We start from the raw sequence: 23,041 nt of genomic DNA, 5'->3' as shown, positions 1-23,041 counted from the left end.
TCCTATACAAATCCCCCGATGTTCTTTCACAAAAAGTCAGCTACATCTTGCTAAAGCTGTCCTTTCAACTCTTCCATAGCATACTCCTGTACAAATCCCCTGATGTTCTTTCACAAAAAGTCCGCTACATCTTGCCAAAGCTGCAAGAATTAGATCACCTAATGTTTAATAGGTAGGTGGGTCCAAGTGACTAGGATTTTTGTAGCTGCAGGATTGTGCTTCTTAAAAATATGGTGATCTTGAATGATTTTTGCCTCAAATTCAACATTCTCATCATCAATGAAAGAAGACAAGAGAAAGCTTAGAAGGTTCTCTCACTTTCTTATTTAAACATGAAACATGGAATACAGGAGGATTAGTTGATGATGGTCTCTCGAAGAGATATGCATTGGCCCAAAGTTTATTTTATGAATTTATTGTTATTATTATGTAAAAATAAAATTCAAAAAGGGTTACTTGTAGCACACTTGCACCACGTCTGGTTGATTCACACCTTGCTCTCAAGAAAGTCTTCTCCAAGCTCTCCTAAGAATTTTCATTGAGACGATAGGCCCTCAAAACTTAAAAAATATGAGCAGATTTATGGAGGTTTATACCCGTCCATTTAAACCTCCACAAATGGAAGGGTTAGGATGATCCTATGAAGCTGATTTTTGGGCACACCCTGTCTATATGAGGAGGGCCTATCAAATGAATGCTTTGGATCATCCAAACAATGTGAGCCCCCTATGTTTGTGAGCTCTAGCTCATTTAAGCTTATATGAGCTCTAGCTCACAAACATTTTCCCGTCCGTGTGTCAGGGTGTAGGATCACTACGGTTTTCAAACAAGGAATGTGGGGAATTCGACCATGCAAAGCACTTGCTGATTGAAATTCTTTTCTATTCTCATCTTCCTCCATGTGAGTACTTTAATTGAAATAGTATAATTCAATTAATTACTTTCATAACATATGCAACCAATACAAAATAGAAACAATCATCCTTGGTTGCCAACAAATGTAGTTCCAATATATAATATTAATTTCATATCCAAGAAATTTTCAAGGTTGAAAATATAATAATTAAAGTTCTCCCACATATAGATATAGTAGTTAATGTACATCAACATAACATTAAGTAGCCCTCGTATTTAGAAAAATTCGAAGTAAACCTTTTCTGTAAAATAGCTAGCACATCCCACCTACACACAAGATAAAACAATCACATGTGTGCCCCTATTATGGACCTTCTTGTCCTAAGGCTCATGAATTTTACACATGACCTTTTACATGTGATAGACCACCCAAAAAAATTTATAAAATTCTTTTTTTGGCAAGTAACAAGTTTATATGATATAAAATATAACCCTTCCTGAAAAGATGAAGGCACACCCGATAGCCCATTCTCCTTTGTGATAAAATAAAATAAAATAAAAGAGTTACATCCCAAAAGATATATGTAAATGCAGTAATCCAAAGTACATCAATTTGTCAAAGCAAAACTCAACTTACCCTCAAATTTAGGACAATGCAGGTCCAAATTCCAATCAACCCTCCATGGATAGAATTAAACCCAGCCAGGATTGCCAATAGAATTCATCCTAGGAACGATTTAATGCAAAATAAACAAATGAATTGCCTCATAAATTAAGGTTGGGTTGGGTTGCTGACCAATCCTTAGAGACGCTAACTTCCAATTGCAATGTTTTTCAAGATCCTAGAAAATTCCTTCCTTTGACTAGATTTGTCTATCCGCCTCCTCAAAAGACTGATCACACAACAGTGCCCGCGCAAGCTAGTGTATCCATGACTCAATTAACATCCAGAGAAAATATGGACAGCCTGAAACCCGAAGTGAATGATATTTGTAGTTGGTTATGATAGAAGGGATGGGCAGATTGAAAATTATTTAGGTTCTAATGACATATTGGCCTTTAGCCTCTAATGAGTGTGTGTTTACTTAGATGACATATTGGTCTACAGCCCAGATGAGAAGACTAATACAACATGTGTGTGATGACGTTTTGTTACATGAGAAGCTTTATGCCAGCCTAAAGAAGTATTGTTTTCTAACAAATATCATCACCGTTTTGGGTTATGTGATCTCTTCAGAGAGTATTAAAATGGATCCAGGTATAGTTGAAGTCATTCTTGATTGGTTGCCTTCTTTTAACATTTGACTATCTGTGAAGTTCACATGGATTGGATATGTTTTATCGCTGATTCATTACGAACTTTAGTGCATTAGTTGCACCAATTATTGATTGCCCAAAGAAAGAGTATGTCAATTAACAGAAAAGGCTCAAAACTTTTTTGAAAATGTGAAAGAGAATCTCAAAAACTCCAGCACGATTTCAGAAAAAAAATTAGAGTTGATAGTGATGCCTCACATGTGGACATGGAGCAATCTTAAGTCAAGAGGGCAGATACACTGCTTTTTAGTGAAAACTAAATGAGGCATGAAAGAATTATCACCTATGATGTTGAATTTTAAGCCAGAATCGAAGTTCTACATCACTGGCGATACCATTTGGTGCAAAGAGAGTTCATCCTTTATTGTGATCATGAGGAACTTAAGTACATCAATGGCCAACATAAGCTAAATCAACAGCATGCCAAGTGGACTTCTTATTTACAAGAATTCATCTTTGTGTTGTAATATAAAAGGGGCCAATATAACAAGGTGGCTGATGCTCTAAGCAGAAAAAGTGTTTGGTTAAGTGACATGCATGCTGAGGTAATCTAATTTGAATACTGTGAAGGACTTTATGGATAAGATGAATACTTTGGTAAGATATGGTTAGATTTGATAAAAGGACACCAAACAGAATTCACCATGAAAGATAAATACCTCTTCAAGGGACTTTAATTATGTGTCAGAAAGCTCGTTATGAGAAAGCATCGTCATTGAGCTACATAGTGGTGGACTTGCATGACATTGTGGGAATGATAAAGCCCTCTCTTTAGTCAAGGAAAAGTATTTTTTGGACCAAAATGCGCTGTGACATCGAGAGATATGTAGAAAGATGTATAATTTGCCAAACTGGCAAGGATAAAAAACAAAGTATGGGTCTTTACATGCCGTTGCCCAAAAGAACCATAGGTGTACCTATCCACGGATTTCTCAAAAGGGAATGGATTCAATATTTGTCGTGGTCGTTCAATTCTCTAAAATGGCACACTTCATCTCACATCAAAAGACATTTGATGCAACCCATTTTGCAAACATGTATTTCAAAGAAGTGGGAAATGTACATGGTGCTCAGAAGACGATCACTTTGGATTGGGACACTAAATTCTTAGCCACTTTTGGAGTATTTTATGGAAGCGGATGGGCACTACCTTACAGTATAGCAGTGCCTATCATCCATAAATATATGGGTAAACGGAGGTTGACAGTTGAAGCCTTTGAAATTTATTACAATATCTTAATAATGATAAGGATTCATTTCATAGAAGAGTGGCAAAGTTTACGGCTGGCTGCCAACCCTCCTCCTTTATCCTGGCTTGGGACAGGCTGTGAAAAACACAGGCGGAGTAAATGCTAAGTTAGAGTTATGGAGATGAAATCAAAGCAGGAGTAAATGCTAAGTTAGTCTTATGGGGAACTACTTTGGAATCCAAAGGTTTTAGACTGAGTAGGATTAAGACAGAGTATATGGAGTGCAACTTTAGTAATGTAAGGAGGCGGGACAAGGATGTAGTAAATATGACTCGACAGGAGGTACCTAAGAGGGATATCTATCGCTATCTAGGTTCAATTCTACATAAGGAATGAGAGATTGAAGAGGATGTTAACCATTGTAAGCCCAAGGAGAATAAGAGCAGGTTGGTTGAAGTGGAAGCTTGCCTTAGGTGTTCTGTGCGACCGTAAAATCCCTACCAAATGGAAGGGAAAGTTTTATAAGACAGCTGTGAGGCCAGCCATGTTGTAGGGCTCAGAATGTTGGGCCATCAAGAAGCAGCATGTGCATAAGATGAGTGTAGCGGAGATACGAATGCTTAGATGGATGTGCGGCCACAAAAGGATAGATAGAATTAAAAATGAAGACATTCGTAAAAAGGTGGGAGTGGCACCAATTGAGGAGAAGATGAGAAAGCACCGCTTAAGATGGTTTGGACATATCCAACGTGGGCCTTTGGATGCTCCAGTGAGAAAAGGAGACTCATGCCAAGTTGATGGAGTAAAAAGTGGTAGGGGCAGACTGAAAACAACTTGGGTAGAAACAGTGAGGAAAGACTTGATAGCTAGGAATATAACAGAGAACATGACCTTGGATAGGATAGAATGGAAGAAAATGATCCACGTAGAAGAACCCAACTAGAGCCAGGATTAGAGGTGGGTAGATTCCCTTCATGAAATTTTTCTAAAGGATTCATTTAGCTGACCCCAACTAGTTTGGGACAAAGGCTTTGTTGAGTTGTGTTAAGTTGAGTTGAGTTGAGTATCTTAATGGTGATAAGCCAAAGAAATCGGACTTGGCTTTATCCCAAGCAGAATTCACATATAATTCTTCAATGAATTATTCATCCGAACACAGGCCTTTTGAGATATATGGCTAGGAAAGAACAGAGAAAATTGAAAAGGGAAGTGCTAAGCTCATCCATTAAAATTAAAACCAGAGATTACATAACTGATGACTAAATGTACAGGTCGAAATCCAACACAAGTTCTTGATTTGGTACCCCTACCAAATATGGATGGTGTTAATGAAGATGTAGAAACTATAGATGAGAACATTTGTCAATTCTATGATCAAGTGTACAGGCACTTAGAAGCAAGCAGTGCCAAACACAAAGTACAGGCCAACACCCATTGACAACTCAAAAGTTTCAAGGAAGGAACTGAGGTGATAGTCTATCTACAAAACGAAAGGTTTCCAACTGGCACTTACGACAACTTAAAGCTCAAGAAGATCGGTCCTTGCAAAATATTGAAGATCAATAATAATGCATACAAGAACGATTTGAAAAACATCTGACGTTTTCAATATATCTGATATGTTCAACTATCACTGCAATGATCTACCAAATCCAAGGTCGAGCTATTTCCAACAGGGAGGGAATGGCGTAGTCCAAAGCATAGAAGTCAATGAGAAAGGTGTACATCCAAATGAGGAGGGTGTTTTCTCCATTTAACATGCTAAAAAGGGACACAATGGAAAAGCACGAAAGAAGGTCAAGAAAGGAAACATTTTCGAAAAAAGGTCAAGAAAGGAAATTAACAAAAATTGGTGCATTTTTAGTAATAAAAAAATGATTGTAAGCCTAATGGTTCAACCCTTGGCAATCTTCTATCATGTTTTGATGATTCCAAATACAAGTGATTTATTGGTACTAATTGTGTTTGTTGTGTAAGTTGAAAATTCATCTAGGTTCAAATTCAAGGAAGCTTGGATCAAGAGTATGGAGCTATCATGGAGAATCCAAGGAAGCCAAAGAGTCAAGAAGATCCAAGGAACTGAAGAATTGAAGAAAAGAAAAGTGAAGCTTACTGAAAATCAAGTTCAAGTACAGTTCATTTTAGAGTGTAAAAAATCAATCCCCATTTAGTATCCATCAAGAGCACTTAAAGGGTATTAAGAATAATCTAAAAACAAGTTAAATATGTAAAAGAAACCAAAATATAATGAGAAGTGAAAAAAATGGATGAGAAATAAAAAGGAGATGAGATGAGAGAAAATGAAAAAGGCATGAGAAATGAAAATATCATGAGAAGAGAAATAGGCTAGGAGAGAAGAATAAAATATGAAGAGGCATCAAGTGATCTTAAGAGATTAACACTTAAAAGGGATTAGTAGAATAAATTGAAGAAGTAATCAAGGTGAATTAAAAAAGACCTAAACAAATTAAAGAGGACGAAAAATCAAATGAAACAAAGAACCTAATCTAGAGAATAAGAATTAAAGAATTATTGGAAAAACGTGGTTGAGCAATATCTCTCTGGGAGGGAAGAAAATGTCAGATTGGAATTCGCGAGTTCTTCGGGCAACGGGAGCCCTCACCAGGAGTTATGATCCTTGGAAGCTCCATTGGGGAAGAGAAATGCAAATGTGGATATAGAATAAGAAGCTTACAGGATGTTTATCTAGATATCCTTGCAGCGGGTTACACTGTACTCGAAGCCCTCCAATCGCTAGAAATCCATCGTGATTGCTGCAAAAAAAAAAAGCTTAATCCTTCTTGGAAATGGCAAAAGCTTAAGTAATTCTCCCAGATCCTCGCCAAGAAGTACCCTAGGGAATGATTATGGATCTGGAAACGAAGAAAATTTCAGGCAGGATCCTCAATGGAGCCATCACACTCATCGATACCCTGGGAAGGCTCTGCTTACGGATCGGGAAAAGAAAGATAATCTCAGGCAAGAACCTCAATGGAATCGTCAACCACAGTTCAAAAGAAACCCTGGTAGAGGCCCTGGTCTGCAGATGTACCCTCAAACTGGGGACTGGAGATGTACAGCTTGTGGATACCATAACTTTGGAAGACGAAACATCTGTAGAAAATGCCATCGGAATAGAGAAGAAGAAGTTGAAGGAGCAGTGCCTATCAGAGAATCCAGGAGGATGGAGGAAAATAACCAAGTAAATACCCGTGAAAGGATTTGTCCGGAAATAACTATTTCTGGAATAGAGGTCGAGGAGCGAATGAGACTTCTGAAGAGCTGTCTGGTGGGGATCATGAAGGATAATTCATGACAACTGGAGAAGCTATAGTATTAGGCTAGAAGAACTTGGAATCTCCCTCAACTCCCTAAACCTCACGTAATTAGTCCATTGGAAGTTCTATTTAGGGGTGTCAATGGACCCAGACGGTCCGATGGATAGTCCGAATCGGAACCTTAATAGTCAGGATCTAGGCACATTAGAAGGATCCATGGACATATTTTGGATCCTCTTTGTAAGATCCGAAAAAATTCGGATCATGATCAAGACATGGCAAAAAAAACCGATGGATAGTCACGATCCAAAGTCCTTTTACTAAAATACCCTCAAAATATTTCTTATATTAAGTCTTAAAGGAGGGGTATTTTAATAAAAATGAACTAAATATTGCTTAGCTTACGACTTACCACTTTCCCCCTTTTCCATACATCTTTTTCTCTTCCTTTCCTCAATCGGTTTTTCTTCCTGTAAACTTGCCACTCACCCTCAACAAAGATTAGCTACTAGAAAGTTCTATCATCAAGCACCCTCAAACATTGGAGTTCCTTTCAACAAGAAAATCCTATCTTCATCAAAATCATGGGTTGTTATTAGACAAAGTGACTAATTCTTTTCTAAATTGAGGAAGTTTTGGAGTTCATTTCAAATGAAGAAAGCTAAGATTTTTTACTGTTTTGTATGTAGGACCTACTAGGACACTCCGATGGACTGTCCGATTTGAAATGGATAGTGATTGGGACACAAGAAGTAGGATACGAAGAGCACTTCAATCTGATCCGACCGATAAGGGATTTGAATGGATCGTGACTAAGACATAGGTGGATCCGATCCGAAGTGGATCTGTTGACACCCCTAGTTCTATTCACATTCCGATCAAAGAAACAAGCAGCAGAGGTTCTTAGACAAGGAGGCGAGGCAATAGGCGGGGAAATTGAATCCCTCCAAAATCCAAACATGGCACCCATCCATACACAATGGAGCTAAGTCTATATATTTAAGATTTCATGACATTCCATTACATGCATGGACCTTATCTACGGTTGAAGCGCTGGGTAAACTATTTAGGCAGGTTCTGCAACTCCAATTATCTGGGAGCCATGACCAATGCATGGCCTACGCTTCTGCCAAGGTTCTCTCAGCCCAATGGAAAATTTTACCACCTTTTATTAAAATGAGAGTGAAGAACAAAATCTTCCTAATTCGTATGACAGTTATATCCACTGAGGAAAACATTAATGGAGGCAATCTTAATGCTCAACTGCAAGTGGGGCAAGCAGCCAATGCACAATAAGGGGAAAACCAAAATAGTAAGATGCCGGAGGAAGAATTGGCCGCCGATGCAGATAAAAAGGGGAAAAAAAGCGTTTCTCAACCGGAGGAGATCGAACCGTTGGATACCGATTTCAAATTTGAAAATAGGGAAGATGGACCACTGGATATTGAATGCAAATTTGAAAATAGAGGAGATGTCGTGGAAATATCGTTGGCAGGCATATTGAGACCAAGACAGGTGATGACCAATCAGCGTCGAGAGCTCGTATCGACGTCTAATGGAGAATTAAATATAGGGACAGATGGCAACAATAGGTTTTTGCAAAAAGGATGGATAAGAAGAAAAGGATCGCAATCAAAGATAACTATCACAAAGTCCCGAGAAATGATATCATCACCAAGCGCAAGTCTCAAGATAATCATCATAAAGATTTTTGGGCAGCAACGAAAAGACCTCTCTTTAATCGTGTGACACTTGGCGGACTTGGCAGGCCCACGATAAGGCAGATGAAAAGTTTTCGTATAAAAAACGCTTTGAACAAGCGGCGTGCGTATGGGCGTGATAAATACTCAAGGCATTTATTATATGCAGAAAAAGAGAGAGAATTATCTCTATATAATCAAAGGGAGAATTATCTCTATATAATCAAAGGGAGGGAAGGAAAAGAGAGAGAAGTGGAGATAGAAATATACCAGAGAGATTGTCCTCTGCTATTCTTCACCTCTTACGCAGTTACAAGATAGGAGAGGATTCCTCGTCATCCGACAGGGAGTTCAGGGAAAGAGATTTCAGAAGGAAAAACAAGGTGGAATCGGATGAGTTGACGAGGGGTGTGAGGGGGAAAAGATTAAGCAAAATGGGAAGGGAAAAAAAAAGAAGGAAAGGTCGCCATCAAAAGGTGAAATAGTAGAAGCCTACCTAGACTTTCAATGGAAAAAAATCTTGGAGCCAAAGGGTAAAGAGGACGAACTGGAAGCCCTGACAGGCAAAAGAAACATCATGGAAGTTATGTGTTCCAATGCATCATCTTCCGTTTTTTCAGAAAGCAGCTAGAGGAGGAAAAAAAGCCTTGAAGGAGGAATCTGAGTCGAGGTAAGAGGAGGGAGTGGCCGAACCTAGCGAGGCTCCTCCACGAGGCCCGGCGTTCTCTCGTAACTCCATGGATGCTTAACTCAGCGAGAATATAAAAGGATGCATGGAAAGGGCTGCTGGCGAGGGGGTTGAGAAGGTTTTTGTGGAGGAAGATAAAGTTTTCTCTGAGGAATTTTAAAGGAATTCAAAGATGGGGACTGCTTTCCGGACCGGTTTTGAGGAAAATGTGGAAAAGACAAAGGAAATGATGAAGGAAATAGAGAAGCGGGTTAGGGCGGAGAAGGGGACAACTCCAGTAAAGGGACATCGAGAGCTCAAAGCTCTACAAAAATGATGAGAGGTTCCAGAAAAAGAGAGGAAAAAAAAGTGGGGTTTTGGTAAAAAGTTTCTTGGTATTGGGATCGGGTATAGCTTTTGGGGGTTCCTCGACACAGGAGTTGTCGTAGGAAAAGATCTAAAATTGGCAGTGTCGTTTCCACTGTCTCTCCCCAGCAATTTTTTGAGGGTTTCTGCTTTGACCCTGTGTGATGGAATCAGATACTGAGACTCTGTACGGGAAGTTTTTTCTTCAAGATCTTCGAGGAAGATCACACAAGTTTGTTGGAAGTTCTGATGAAGGTGTTCTATTCAAGATCCTCGAGGAGGATTGCAAAGTTTGTTAGAATTTTCATGGGTGCTTTATTCAAGATCTTCGAGGAAGATCGCAAGAGTTCGATTGGAAGCTGGTCTTTTTTGTTTGGTTTTTTGCTTTGATGGGGAATGTAAATGGAGATAGTTCTTTTTGGATAGTTTTTAATTATCTTTTTAGGCTTTGGAGCTCTCTCCTCAGTCATCATACGATGTAATCATGGGGGACTCATGGTCCCTTCTTCATGTATTTTTCGTATGAATTATCAATATATATATATATATATATATATATATATATATGAGAAAACGGTTCCTACACGTGTAGAGAGTTCTGTACACACTAGCTTAAAATACAGTGGGGGCCCACATTGTTTGGGTGATCCAAGCCATCCATTTTAAAGGCCCTCACATAGATAGGGTGTCTACAAAAAATCAGATCCATAGGGTCATCCCAACCCTACGATTTGTGGAGGTAAAATGGATGTCTTTAAACCTTCACAAATTAGTCCATTTTTTGCCTCCACAGTTCGAATGGTTAGGATGATCCTATGGATCTGATTTTTTGTGGACACCCTATCTATGTGAGGGCCTTAAAAATGAATGGTTTGGATCACCCAAATAATGTGGCCCCCACTGTATTTTAAGCTAGTGTGTAGATAACTTATCTACACATGTGTGTAGGAACCGTTTTCTCATATATATATAACTTGTCAATTTAAAAAAAAGAAGAGAGAGAATAAGAATTAAACGAAATGGGCAAAAGTCATAAGGTTTGGTCGACCGAGCCAACTCCGATCAATCGAAGAACGTTTGGCCCCAAAAGAAATCCACTAAGAGGCCTTTGGTTGACCAGTGGTCAGTTCGGTCCATCGAAGCATATTTTGTGGGTTTTTAAAAAATGTCGCAACAGCTAGTTTTAGCCTCCCTTGTCTATATAAAGGGTCTTTCACCCCGTAATCACATATAACACTCACTAATCTTATCTTGGACATCTCTTGAGTGAAAACTCACTCTTTGAGCCTCTATTGGAGTACTTTGTGAAGGATTGGATTTTAGGGCCAAATTTGTATATCTTCATTATCTTGTTGTAACCTTTGAAAGGCATTTTTCTTTCTTTCTTGTATCATTGTTCTTGGAAAGTGTTCGGAGATGCAGAGCCATCTTCGAGGGCAAGTGGTGGGAGCGCAGAGCCATATCCGACAGCAAGTGGTGGAGATGCAGAACCAATCTCCGTTTAGCAAGTAAAGAGGCGAGAAGCTACCTCTAATTTTGTATTGGTTTGATCTTCACCTTTAAGAAGATCAGGTTTTAGTCAAGTCATTGAGGTCCTTGGTGGAGTCGATGTAGGTCCTTGGTTTTAGACCGAACCACTATTAAAATCCCCAGTGCATTCTTTCTTCCTCTGTTATCTTTTGATTTTTTACTTTATTCCTGATCCCTTTTTCACGAGATGGAGAGGGAAGATTGGGAGGGAAGGGATTTATCTCAAACGGCATCAGTTGAGCTCCTGAAGAAGAGAGAGAGGGAAGAGAGGGAGGAGAGGGTTTTAGCTCAAAGGCATCAGCTGAGTTCTTGAAGAAAAAGTTTGCGGAAGAGGGTACTAGGGATAAATCAAGTAGATCGTCGGGGGACTAGTTTTATTGGCGGAATAGATGCAAACGATGCCAGCAAAAGAAAATGAAATCGCTCCCTCCAATCGTTTCCCTACTTGAGAGAAGCCATTCAGAACCATAAGTAGTGCGGGGCGGGGGGGTGATATGAAATGAGGAGTTAAGAAAAGAGTAGGAAGGCGGCATGGGGACTAGTTTTGCCCCTCATGTGATTACTTCAACTTCAAGTGGCGGGACAAATGCCGTTGGTGCCTGCAGGTTAGAAACTCTCCAAATTTGGTGACCGGTGTTAGTCCAACAACCTCACTGGAGGTTGATAATAGTGAGGGCTAGCGACGGCCTGACACTAGTAAAAATCTCTTCACATGTAGAGGGAGGGGTTTCAACCTTATCCATCTAGGGCAAGGAAGTGGAAGTACGAATGGATACCCTAAAGGCTTGTCTGATAGGGAGAAAGAGATATAACAATGGGACCCTAGAGGACCTCTGGCTTTGGGCACAAGAGTTTTATGATATCCCATCCCTCCATTGCCCCTGCATCATGGCGAAGAACGAGTTCCTTTTTATGTTCGAATCGGAGAAGCAAGCCTTAAAGATCCTCACCAAGGGATCTGAGGCGTTGGGGAATCAATTGCTCTCTCTCTCTCTCTCTCTCACCTCAGAAAAGGAATTTTATTGAAGGTGCAGAAGCTCTCTGGGTCAACTTCTATAGTATTCCATATTGCACTCATTCTCAGAGGGACGGTCACCGTGTTGCGACTTGCTTTGTGCTTCATCCCGAGCTGCCCATCTCTCTGCTACGACCCCTACTGATGGCACATTCCAGGCTTCTGGTTCTAGTCTTACAAAGGACCCCTTTGAGTTCATTAGGGCAGATTATGAGGAGCTTCAGCGTCTCCGTCTTAGTAGTCATCCACCCACGGTCGGTGTTGCCCAGTCAAGTAGTGCACCTGTTTCCCTACTCACTAGCTCCAGCTCCTGTATCATCTAATTCTGGGGCATCCAATCATGTGACGGGTAACTCTCGATCCCTTACATCATTTCAGTCATTTCCTTCTCATTATCGTTCTGTTACTCTTACTGATGACACTAAAACCCCCATTTCTGGTATTAGTTCTTTTTCACCCCATGAGAGTCTTACTCTCTCATCTGTCTTGTGTGTTCCTACATCTCCATTTAATTTGTTATCAATAAGTCAGCTTACCAAATCTTTGCATTGCTCTGTCTCATTTTTCCCCTCATATTGTGTTTTTCAGGATCTCTCGACTGGTGCGACGATTGGAACAGGTCGTGATTTGGCTTGGTCGAATAACCCACTATTCTAGAATGGGAAAGAGAGATAATGTTTATCACTTATCTTTCTCTAGAAAGACCATCTCGTGTTTTGCTTATCCTACTAGAGTTATGAACCTAAAAATTAGGGATTTAGAGTTGATCTTGAAGTGTTTGATGGAGAACCAAACAGCTCTAAACTTCTCTATAAGTACCTCCTTAGCAGACTGCTTGCACACGGTTATTCGAGTAGCCATCATCGCTTTCTAAAATCGGTAATCCACTAAAGCTTTAGAAAGTAGTTGTGGCCGGTTCCCATCCCTGTTTGCACCATGGATCAAGGAGGATCCAAAGAGGGGTTCAAGCTTTAGTCGGAATCACCAAACCCACTTGAGCTATGGCATCTGGTAAGGTTATCTACTATTGATTTATTCGTCTCGAACAGAAAGAAATTGATTTTCACTGAGATTTCTAATGCCAAAGATCTCTGTCTCAAATTTTCGCATAAGGTCGAGACTAATATAAACTTCTATCATTAACTAGGGTTATGATAAACTCTATCTCTAATCTAACTAAGATTAAGATAACTATAACTAAAATATCTTCTAATTCTAGTAGGACCCAAAACAAGGAAACTTTCCTACATCAATCTCCCCACTTGAATGAAACTCGTCCTCGAGTTCCTCATGAAGCAGGTCCGTGTCGTATGTCTAGTAACTTATTGCACAGTATATGGCCGGTATCAATGTCAAAACATTGTATAAACCTTTGTCTTGTTAATATTTTTTAAGCCGGTATACCATATTATTTGGAACTCTTTGTATGCTTGATTATATACATGTGTCGTTGTGGTTCTTCCTCTTGTTTTGACATGCATAAGAAATCCCAAATAATTAAAACTGGATCATGTCACCGAAGATCTTACTTGTAATCGCCAAATGTAATTTTCTCTCTTTTTTATTGGGATTATCCTTCATCTTCAAATTACATGCATGGGCCATTTCAACGGTGGAAGCATTAGGGAGCCTCTTTGGTAAGGTGCTGGAGACGAAGATGGAAGGCAACCACCAACATTGCATAAGTTTTGTATCGGCCAAAATCCTAGCTCCCCGATGGAAGTTATCTGGTACTTTTGTTAAAATCCGGATCTCAAACCATTACTATATTGAAATTCAAGAGAAAATAGGGGAGTGCTCAACTAATTACGAGACCTTAAGTTCTAAGGGGCGGCCGCCTTCATTGGTCGAAGCTACTCTGGGTCTCGCTGATTTGGGTATTTCGGCAGTGCCACCTTTCGAGGGCCTTCCGGAGTTGCAGGGCTGGCTCTCCGGCGAACCTTTGGGACCCACTCTGAATTCAAATTTTATTTCTGACCAATCAAATTCTAAAGGCGCGCTACTCAAGAATGGGCCTGTGGAAGTTGCGTTGGGATCTGGGAACAAGAGATTTGTTCAAACTTGCCTGTCATCTGCTGGGTTCGGCTCTAAGACAAATGACCTACCTGCCCCTAAAAGAAAAGCTGGACAGATGGATCCTTCTAACAAGAATAGGATCTCGGTTGGTCATATTCCAAAATTAGAACTATTCAGGAATCTCTCAAACCTCGAACTTTTGGTTAGAGCCATTTTGGATTAAAATTCAAGACCCGGAAGGCTAGTTCTAAAGTAAAGTTTCTTAAAAAGAAATTGGAGAAACCCTCAGAATCTACTCCAGAAGGGATAAAGGAGAAATCCTTCGGCCGGATTCCAAAATTTCAGAAAACATTTTCCCACCTGCCTAGGGTATGTACTGCCTATGGATAAGTAATCAATGGCATCTCCCTAGCTTCTGTCCCATATGAAGTTTTTGGCTTGGGGGAGTAGGGGCCCCAGTTCATAGTATTTCCAATAGGGCTTGGATTAAAGATGTTCTTAGCGTATCGCAGACGTTTCCTTGATATCATTATTTTTGGGTGTTCGGGAGAGGGCTGCAATCCTTAACTATCTAACATTTTTTGTAAAAAGAAGCATCCTGTCAAGATTAGGTTATCACTTCTCAACTTGCCTTCACGTGTTGAGCGTAACACTCTACATAGCTCTATTACCGAGGAGAGGGAAGTTGTAAAGGTTATGGTATTGGGTTAGAGGGTATTACAAATTCCGTATTCTAAAGGGAAGTCTTTATACGCGCTAGTGGAGAAGGGGGATGGTCATTGGGCGATGACCCATATATAAAGGGGCAAGGAGAGACCATTGGCATCCCTTTGGAGAGTTGGGTGATCTGCTCTCATATTCAAACAAGCAGCAATGGAAGATCAAAGTAATACGCAGCACGACTCACCTTCGTTTCCCTCTTGCTCTGGAGGTCGCCAAAGAAAGTTATTTATGGAGATTTTGGTTTTGGAAAAGATTCTTTACAGGAAGAGAACGATGATTTGTGATGACAAGAGGACCTCCATAAACGACCCGACCCATAAAGAGGTTGTTGAATAACATGTTGTAGGGTAGTTTAGTCATTACCTCTAGTATAGAGGGTATTGTAGTCTTTGTACTCACTTGCCCTATTTGGGCCTAGATATACATCATATTCAAGAGGAGCTCCCGAGTGGAGACTCTCCATCCTTCACTCCTCTTCTTCTTCCTCTCTTCTAACCCTAATCTCATTTCTAACATGGTATCAGAGCCAATAGGCTGATCCTTCAAGAAGGAAAGAAGAAGAGTCTATCTCCCTCCATGCCATCATCCCTTTCTCTCGTATCTCTCTCGTATCTCGTTTTCCTCTCTATAGTTTCTCCCTCAAATCTCAAATCCCTCAAATATCTCTCTCGTAGTGTCTCTCTTTCCTTGTCTTTAAAACCTTTTTTTTTTTTTTTGAAGAAAATCTCTCTCGCGCTCGTGTCCTTCCCTTCTCCGCCTCCTCCCACTGCCCCTCTTCCCTTTCCCCTAACCCCTCCATTCCCTGCTACAGTAACCCCCTACAGTAACCCGCTATAGCACCGCTACAGTAAATCGCTACAGTAACCCGCTACAATACCCAACTAAAAAAAAAAAAAAACCATTTCTATACCCTAAAAATCTCACTCTTTCTCTTTCATTTCGTCAAACCCATTTCGTTTTTAACCCATTTTCCCTCTATCGTATATCTCAAAACAAAACAAAAATCATGTTTGTAATACTTGTGTAAACCCATTTTGGGTTCTCCTCCACTCCAAAGTTCTCTTTATTTTCTCTTCTCTATAGCTTTTTTGGCCTATGGCCTTTGTCTTTCTCATCTCATCGTCAAGGTGCACCCCAAGTGTTTGATGAAATGTCTCAAAGGGGTTTTGTGCCTTGAAAGTGTTATTTTTGTTTCAAGTTGAAGGCCTTTAGCCTCAACTTGAGGGGGAGAGTTGTCTTGTATTATTTCTTGTTGTTCTCTTGTGCTTGTCTTGTTGTCGCCTTCTTATCATCTATTTCTTTCTATTACCTTCTATGTCTTTTATGTAGTTCTTCAAGGCGCGCACTAAGTATTTGATAAAATATCTAAGAGAGGTGTGGTGCCTTGTTTGTCATCTTTCCTTTTTCTTCTTCTCTACGGCGTACACCAATTGTTTGATCAAATGTCCGAAAGCGGTGTAGTGCCTTGTTTGTCTTCTTTTTGTTGCAAGTAGAAGGTATTTGACCTTCAACTTGAGAGGGAGTGTTTTCATGTAGTTCTTTGTGTCTTTTCTTAGGAGTGTTGTCCACTTTGTTGTCTTTGCTTGAGGGGGAGTGTTGTTAGTGTTGTCTTTGTCTTTGTCTTCTTGAGGGAGTGTTGTCTTGTTTTCATGTCTTGTTTTTCATGTCTCTTCGTGTTGTCCGGCTTTATGCCTTATCTTCACCGGGCGATGGTTTCCCCGTCGTTGGTCGGTTATCTTCTTCCCTGTGTTCTTCTTATCTCGAGGAAACTGTTTCTCCATCGACCTCTCAATAGGCGACGATGTTCATGCCGTCAACCTTCTTTCCAGACGATGGTTTCCCTATCGTTGTTCGGTTATCTTCTTCCTTTTATCTTGTTATCTTGAGGCGGCGGTTTCCCCGTCGACCTCTCATTAGGCGACGATGTTCATGCCGTCGAACTTCTTTCTAGACGATGGTTTCCCCATCGTTGGTTGGTTATCTTCTCCCTCCTTTTCCAGGCGATGGCTTCCATATCCATCGTTGGTCGGCTCTCTTACAGGCGGCGATCTTTTCTCGTCGACCTATCTTTTCCGGACAATGGTTTCCCTATCGTTGGTAGGCTCTTTTCAGGCGACGATGTTCATGCCGTCGACCTTGTCTCCAGGCGGTGTCCCCATCGTTGGTTGGTTATCTTCCTCTTCTTATCTTCAGGCGACGATTTTCATGCCGTCGACCTTGTCACCAGACGATGGTTTCCCCATCGTTGTTTGGTTGTCTTCTCTATCTCTTCTTCTCTCCAAGCGACGGTTTCCCCGTCGACCTTGTCTTCGATGGTTTCCCCATCGGTAGTTATCTTCTTCTCTTGGCATTGACTACTTAGCTGATGTTCTCGATCGTGGTGCTTCGTCATTGTTTGTGTGCGTACCTTTGGTGTGACCCCTTTTTGCTCAATGGATCATTGTTATTCCCTTACCGAGGTGCCTCAGTTCGATCCTTCGTGGTTCCAGACTTATTGTCGAGTTCTCATTCAGGTGGAGACCCGGTTGCGACCGCTCTCGCCGTAGTGCTACTTCAGGAGGAGTTGTTACTTTTTTGTGGCCGCTGATCTCAACGATCATACTCTCATGGTGGGCGTTATCTCTTGTTATGCTTTCCTTATGTATTCACCATACCAGCTTGAGGAGTGTTATACCAAGCGGGATGTGTGTATGAGCTTATTGTATTTTTTGTTATTTTTAGTTGTTTTTTGTAATCTCTTTTGTACCAAGCTGGAGTTCCCTAGTATATACACTCCAGCTTGAGGGGGAGTGTTGAATAACATGTTGTAGCGTAGTTTAGTCATTACCTCTAGTATAGAGGGTATTGTAGTCTTTGTACTCACTTGCCCTATTTGGGCCTATATATACATCATATTCATGAGGAGCTCCCGAGTGGAGACTCTCCATCCTTCACTCCTCTTCTTCTTCCTCTCTTCTAACCCTAATCTCATTTCTAACAGAGGTCTCGGGAGACCTTCTTAGGAAGCAATGGAAACTATTCAAGAAGGAGGCATAAGACTGTCCTTGGACATTCCATAGTCTCTGTGGGATAGCTACGGTTAAAGAGACCCACTCACCTTTGCATAAACATCCTTTCTTCAAATTAATTTTGAATGATGAAAGGATTTCGAGGAAGCGGCAATGACAAGCTAACAAGGCGGTGAGCATCCGGTTGGTGGAAGAAAGGATTGCCAGTAGAAGGAGCCCTGGCTTCTTGGAAATGCATCTTGAGGACCTTCTCACAGACATGCCGGACTATCAAATCCAGCACCTTCTGGGGGAGTTGGAGAAGTGCTCTTCCTAGGTGAGCAATTTTGTGCTTAGGTACCCTCGAGAATTTTGTGGAAGGAGCGTGGTCTTCATAATTTTTCGGATGTTCTAGAATATAGGAGCTTTTTGGTGATCTCTATACAAATGGTGTTAGAGGTAATATGGTCGGCACGGGGCTGGGTATGGAATAGAGGAATTTTTGGGGAACTTGGTGTCGCATCCCAGGTCATCTTTTGTTTTGTTTCTTTTCTGGGACTCCTGGTCCCAGTTCATTGTATATATGCTTGAAATCTAAATACAATTAGTCAATTTTCAACAAGAAAATCTTTTGATTTGCACTTTGATTTTTATCTTGAATGGTTTAATCGTTAAACTTGTTCTTTAGTTTCAATTTTCTCTAATTTCTTGAAAGGAGCAAAAACTTTCTAAAACACAATTCTTCTCCCCCCCCCCCCCCCCCCCTACCCCATGTCGCCCCCTCTGTCCTCTTGGGTTGCCATCACCTGAGATTTCCAAAGGTTAACTAGATAGGAACCACGTGTTATTTTCTCCATGAATTGTAGAGTATTCAGAGGTTTAATGCATTAAATATTCCAATTCTCCATCCATTATAGGATGTTCCTAGGTTGTGTAGCTTAAGTTTCATCTTTTTCTATATTTTTTATCTTGTCCCACACTTTAATACTTGCTTATATAAGCTAAGGGGTCTTGTTCATGTAAGGCACCAAAAACTTGTTCTTTAGTTTCAATTTTCTCTAATTTCTTGAAAGAAGCAAACACTTTCTAAAATACAATTCACCCCCCCTCACCACCAATCTCGCCCCCTCCTGGCCTCTTGGGTTGCCATCACCTGAGATTTCCAGAGGTTAACTAGATAGGAACCACGTGTTATTTTCTCCATGAATTGTAGAGTATTCATAGGTTGAATGCATTAAATATTCCAATCTCCATGAATTGTAGAGTATTCATAGGTTGAATGCATTAAATATTCCAATTCTCCATGCATTATAGGATGTTCCTAGGTTGTGTAACTTAAGTTTCATCTTTTTTTATATTTTTTATCTTGTCCCACACTTACTTGCTTATATAAGCTAAGGGGTCTTGTTCATGTAAGGGACCATTGATTAAGATGACATTTTATACTTGTAAGCTTTGAAGCTTTTGCTACGAAGGAACATAGAGTGGACAGTCAACATATCTTCCAAACTTTTGGGTAACGTTAAAAGTTGATTCATCTTAAACATTGTAATTCTCCTTATCCCCTTCGCCTCCTCCTTTGGTAATTTTTTTTTACCAAGCTCGTATTGGGATAGCTATGGATTTGAGTCAGATACTATGGTCAAGAGCTTTATAAGGCTGACTTTTTTATTCGTATTCAGATAGATATGGATTTGCATCAGATAATATGGTCATAAGTTTTACAAGGCTGAATTTTCCAGTATGCAAAGGTGGCACATGCTTGAGTTGCTGCTTGTTATTGTGCATTTTTTATAAAGAAAGTATACCGTTCCAAAAAGAAAAATGTTCGCGTACACAGAACTCCAACAGATTGGTCGCGCCATGGCAGGACATGATTCAAACATCTCACCGGTTGGTGAGATCCTAGCTGTTCAATGAATTGATAAAAGTTATTACTCAATGCCCATTATTAGACACCTCCGGTGTAGTACCATAGGTTCCATGGATTCCACAAATACAAGGGCCACAGTCTTTCATCCCGCGAAGGACTGAAGTCGTGGCCTATAAAATGATGTAAAGACGTTAATAGTGATTTCTTCTATAATTATAGTTTATCTTTTCTTTCTTTTTCCCCCTTCTTACCTTTGAGATTGCATGCAAGTTTCATTATAATGGAATGGTGAAACGATAAATTGTCTTGAGAGTTAACTTCCCCCTATGCCCATTTTCTTGGGTTCTTCACAAAATCAAAACAAAACCATCAAGAGTTTTGAAAGTTACCCAGGAAAAAGAATACAACTACTGATTAATTAAAGAAGTTTTTCAACAAAGAAGAAACACAACACTGTGTCAACGAAACCATGTATAAGCATTTCAACCTCCATCAGTTACAACTAGAAAATTTTACAATTTAAAATTTTCATGAATTAATCTCTGATAAAGGCATTGCATTACTCAAGTTCAGTTCACTCCTACCACTAAGTGCTACAAACCTATCATTATATCTCAACAAAGGACATTTATCTATCAACCTAGAGCCATCATAAGCTTCCTTAAGGAAAACAGTGCTCCTAACTCCCTTATTAGTGATGTAGAAAATTGCATGATTCTTAACAAGACACAGCAACAACTTACAAGGCAATTGATACTCTGCGTGAAATGCATCCAATTGTGCAGATGTCATCCTTTTCTCCATAGTCAAACTCAGGATCTCATGAAGCACTGCAACCGCCCTTTTCCGAGCTTGCGGGTCCGCCGGATCAAATCTCCTTGCATTCAAATATGGAGAGGGAAATGCCAATTTCTGCCATTTCCGAACTTCTTCAAGGTATTTCATGTTGGGTCTAAAACTAACTGCGAAATTCAATTGAAAAGCAAAAGGCCCAGAAAAATTACCATCTTTAGAAATCGCATTCTCCTTCCTAACCCTAACAAAATCCGATTTCCCACCTAAATCAGCCATGAAATTTAATTTTTCTTCGCGGGCAGTAATGGCCAAAGAAGAATCCCAATTTTCCAACATAAGATAAGCTCTCCCATCAATATTTTTCACTGTGAAAAATTCTGGGTACTTTGGAATCAAAGAGTTTTGGAAATTTCTAGGCAAACCCAGTTCAGATTGGATGAATTCAATCTTTTCAAGCGGAATTCGACAGTCCATAGACATCATCAACAGCTTTCTCAGATTCTTAACCAAAATGGGTTCCATCAATTCTAGAAAATCATTTTCTTCAGACACAATTTTTTCCGCCTTTTCAGTAAGCTTCACAGAAATGGGTGCTCTGTTTCCACCACTAACTTTGAAGATTGATGGGTTTTTTTCTATCACAGACATGAAATTCCATTTCTGAACAAAACCCACTTCTTTTTCGAGGTCTCTTAAAAGGAGAGAATGGTTTTTTTGGTTGCAAATGATGTTTTTGAGATGTATGATGAGAGAGGGTTTCTTTTGGAGGTCCATGACCCTGTCAAGTTCATGAACTCTGTGGTAGATTTTCTTCTTGGGTCTTCCTGAGGAAGATTTTTGCATGGTTTGGATGTAGAAAAGACTGGAATTTTGTGAAGGAATCAAAGGAAGGACGAACCATTTACGGATTTTATGCATTATGAAAAAGAGGGTTAGGGTTTAGTTTCTAAGGGGATTTTGCCATGATAGCATGAGATAACATTATGTAGAGATTGAAACAATATAAAGAAAAAACAAGGATGGAAGCATGAGAAGATCTGATAATGGAGGGAGGAAAGCATTCAGATTTAAGCATGAAAAGTTGAAAACCAAAGGAACATAAAATGGGAGATTTTTATATGATGTGAGCGCGTGAAGTCCAGTATTTTTTGTAAAATGCAGTGGAGCCGACCTCTTAGAATGATTCAAACCGTACATTTGCAGGGCTACAACATTAGTACCTGTTTGGATGCCGAGAAGATTTTGACTTGGATTTCTTACATTTGCAGTCCTTTTGTGTTGTGATTTGGAATTCCAAATCAGCGACTGACTGTGAAAAAATTCAGATTTCTAAATATGGTGTGGAAATAAGTAATTGAGCAGTTTCCTTCACCCTCTTTGCTCCTCAACGTCTCTCCTCCAGTAGGAAGTACCCCTTCCCTCTTTGTCTCCCTCACCATGAGCTGGCGGATCTATTCATTTTGTATTCAAAACTCAATTTCTAATCCAAATACAAAATATGAGCTATCCAAACGAGTTAGTATGTAGACCTTAGATCATCTCCATAGGAGGAACCCTCCTATCTGTAATGGTATTTCCGCATGTTTATGTGTTTTTTCCCCTAAAAACTGCCTCATTTTGACCCTTCTTATAGGTCATTTCCTTGTGGAAAAGTCACTTTCAAGAACCACTAAGAAGATCAGGAGGGTGATATGACGAGGAAGGGGATGTTCACTTGTTCTTATAAAACTCCCAACAAGACCGTTCGCCCATCACGGCCTTTCACCACTCCTTTCTCACACTGTGAAACAACCAATCACTCTAAAAGCTTACACGGTTAGAGTTGGTGTTATTTATTCATTTATACTTCAACACTCCCCCTCACATTTGGCCCTCTTTTATTAGGTTGGTCTGGAATTTTTAATATCAAGGAGTTGCTAGGTTTTGAACCCACGATAAAGCAATAGCTCTATAACATATGAAACAACCATTCACTCCAAAAGCTTAAGCTGTTAAAGTTGGTGTTAGCCAAGGGTGATGATATTTTCAACCCACCTGCAGTACCCATTCACTCCCCTTTTAAGGTGATTTGACGTCAAAAAGTGTTAAAAGTTGCCCACTGGTCACGTAATAAGTGGGGCGAATGCATACTGCAAAGGGGGTGAAAATATCATCTCAGTAATAAGTGGGGCGAATGCATACTGCAAAGGGGGTGAAAATATCATCTCAAAAATAATATTTGTTTAACTCATTTTTTTTTTCAAAATAAAATACTTTGGAATGGGAGGTTACCCTTGTAGGGTATGTTTTCTACTTGTGATTTTTCTCAAGAATGGAAAAGTAAAGATAAACGGCTTTGTTCCATTGCAATTGCAATCTGTAGGGTGAGCGAAAGGGATAGAGAAGCAACTCTGCACAGTGATGTAGAGTAGAGACTAAAAGGGAACCTGCAAAAAAAAGAGACTAAAGGGGAGAAATGAATAGTCACTCTTTTTGCTAGTTCTCTTGCTATGGGAAATGATAAATTCTCACCTTTATTTTTTACATGGTACAGCCAAATCCAGTGTATGTGGCAATCTGGCCCGTTGAATCCTTCCCACGTGAAGTAACTAAATCCATATGCAGTCGTAGTAACACCCGAGGTGGCTGTCCCAATAAAAAACGGGCAGATTTATCACTTCCCTTGTTATATATGCTTTTTCTCTCTTTCCCTCTCTCCACTATCCACTCTATATATTGGTAATGACATC

The 23,041-nt window shown here is 40.0% G+C and overlaps 1 protein-coding gene across 3 annotated transcripts; it reads right to left on the bottom strand.

The window, feature by feature from the left end:
- Positions 1 to 8: 8 nt before the first annotated feature.
- On the bottom strand, positions 9 to 21,846 carry LOC143850800 (Ubiquitin carboxyl-terminal hydrolase family protein). 3 transcript variants are annotated; one of them, XM_077360055.1, is made up of 2 exons: positions 20,261 to 21,846; positions 9 to 140 (listed from the first exon to the last, which is right to left on the bottom strand). In XM_077360055.1, exons 1-2 carry the CDS (start codon positions 21,228 to 21,230, stop codon positions 37 to 39), a joined length of 1,074 nt encoding a protein of 357 aa, XP_077216170.1. In that variant the 5' UTR covers positions 21,231 to 21,846; the 3' UTR covers positions 9 to 36. The 3 variants fall into 3 exon arrangements, with proteins under 3 accessions (XP_077216170.1, XP_077216171.1, XP_077216169.1); XM_077360056.1 differs by lacking the exon at positions 9 to 140 and adding an exon at positions 1,154 to 1,182 and having other exon boundaries at positions 20,261 to 21,828; XM_077360054.1 differs by lacking the exon at positions 9 to 140 and having other exon boundaries at positions 19,903 to 21,829.
- Between the last annotated feature and the right edge of the window lie 1,195 nt (positions 21,847 to 23,041).

This window comes from Tasmannia lanceolata, unplaced genomic scaffold, assembly GCF_043159265.1.
Source record: "Tasmannia lanceolata isolate RefF3 unplaced genomic scaffold, GAP_Taslan_0.1 ptg000018l, whole genome shotgun sequence".
NCBI lineage: Eukaryota > Viridiplantae > Streptophyta > Magnoliopsida > Canellales > Winteraceae > Tasmannia > Tasmannia lanceolata.
Note: the sequence above shows the minus strand (reverse complement) of the source record. Positions and strands in the feature narration are given on the sequence as shown.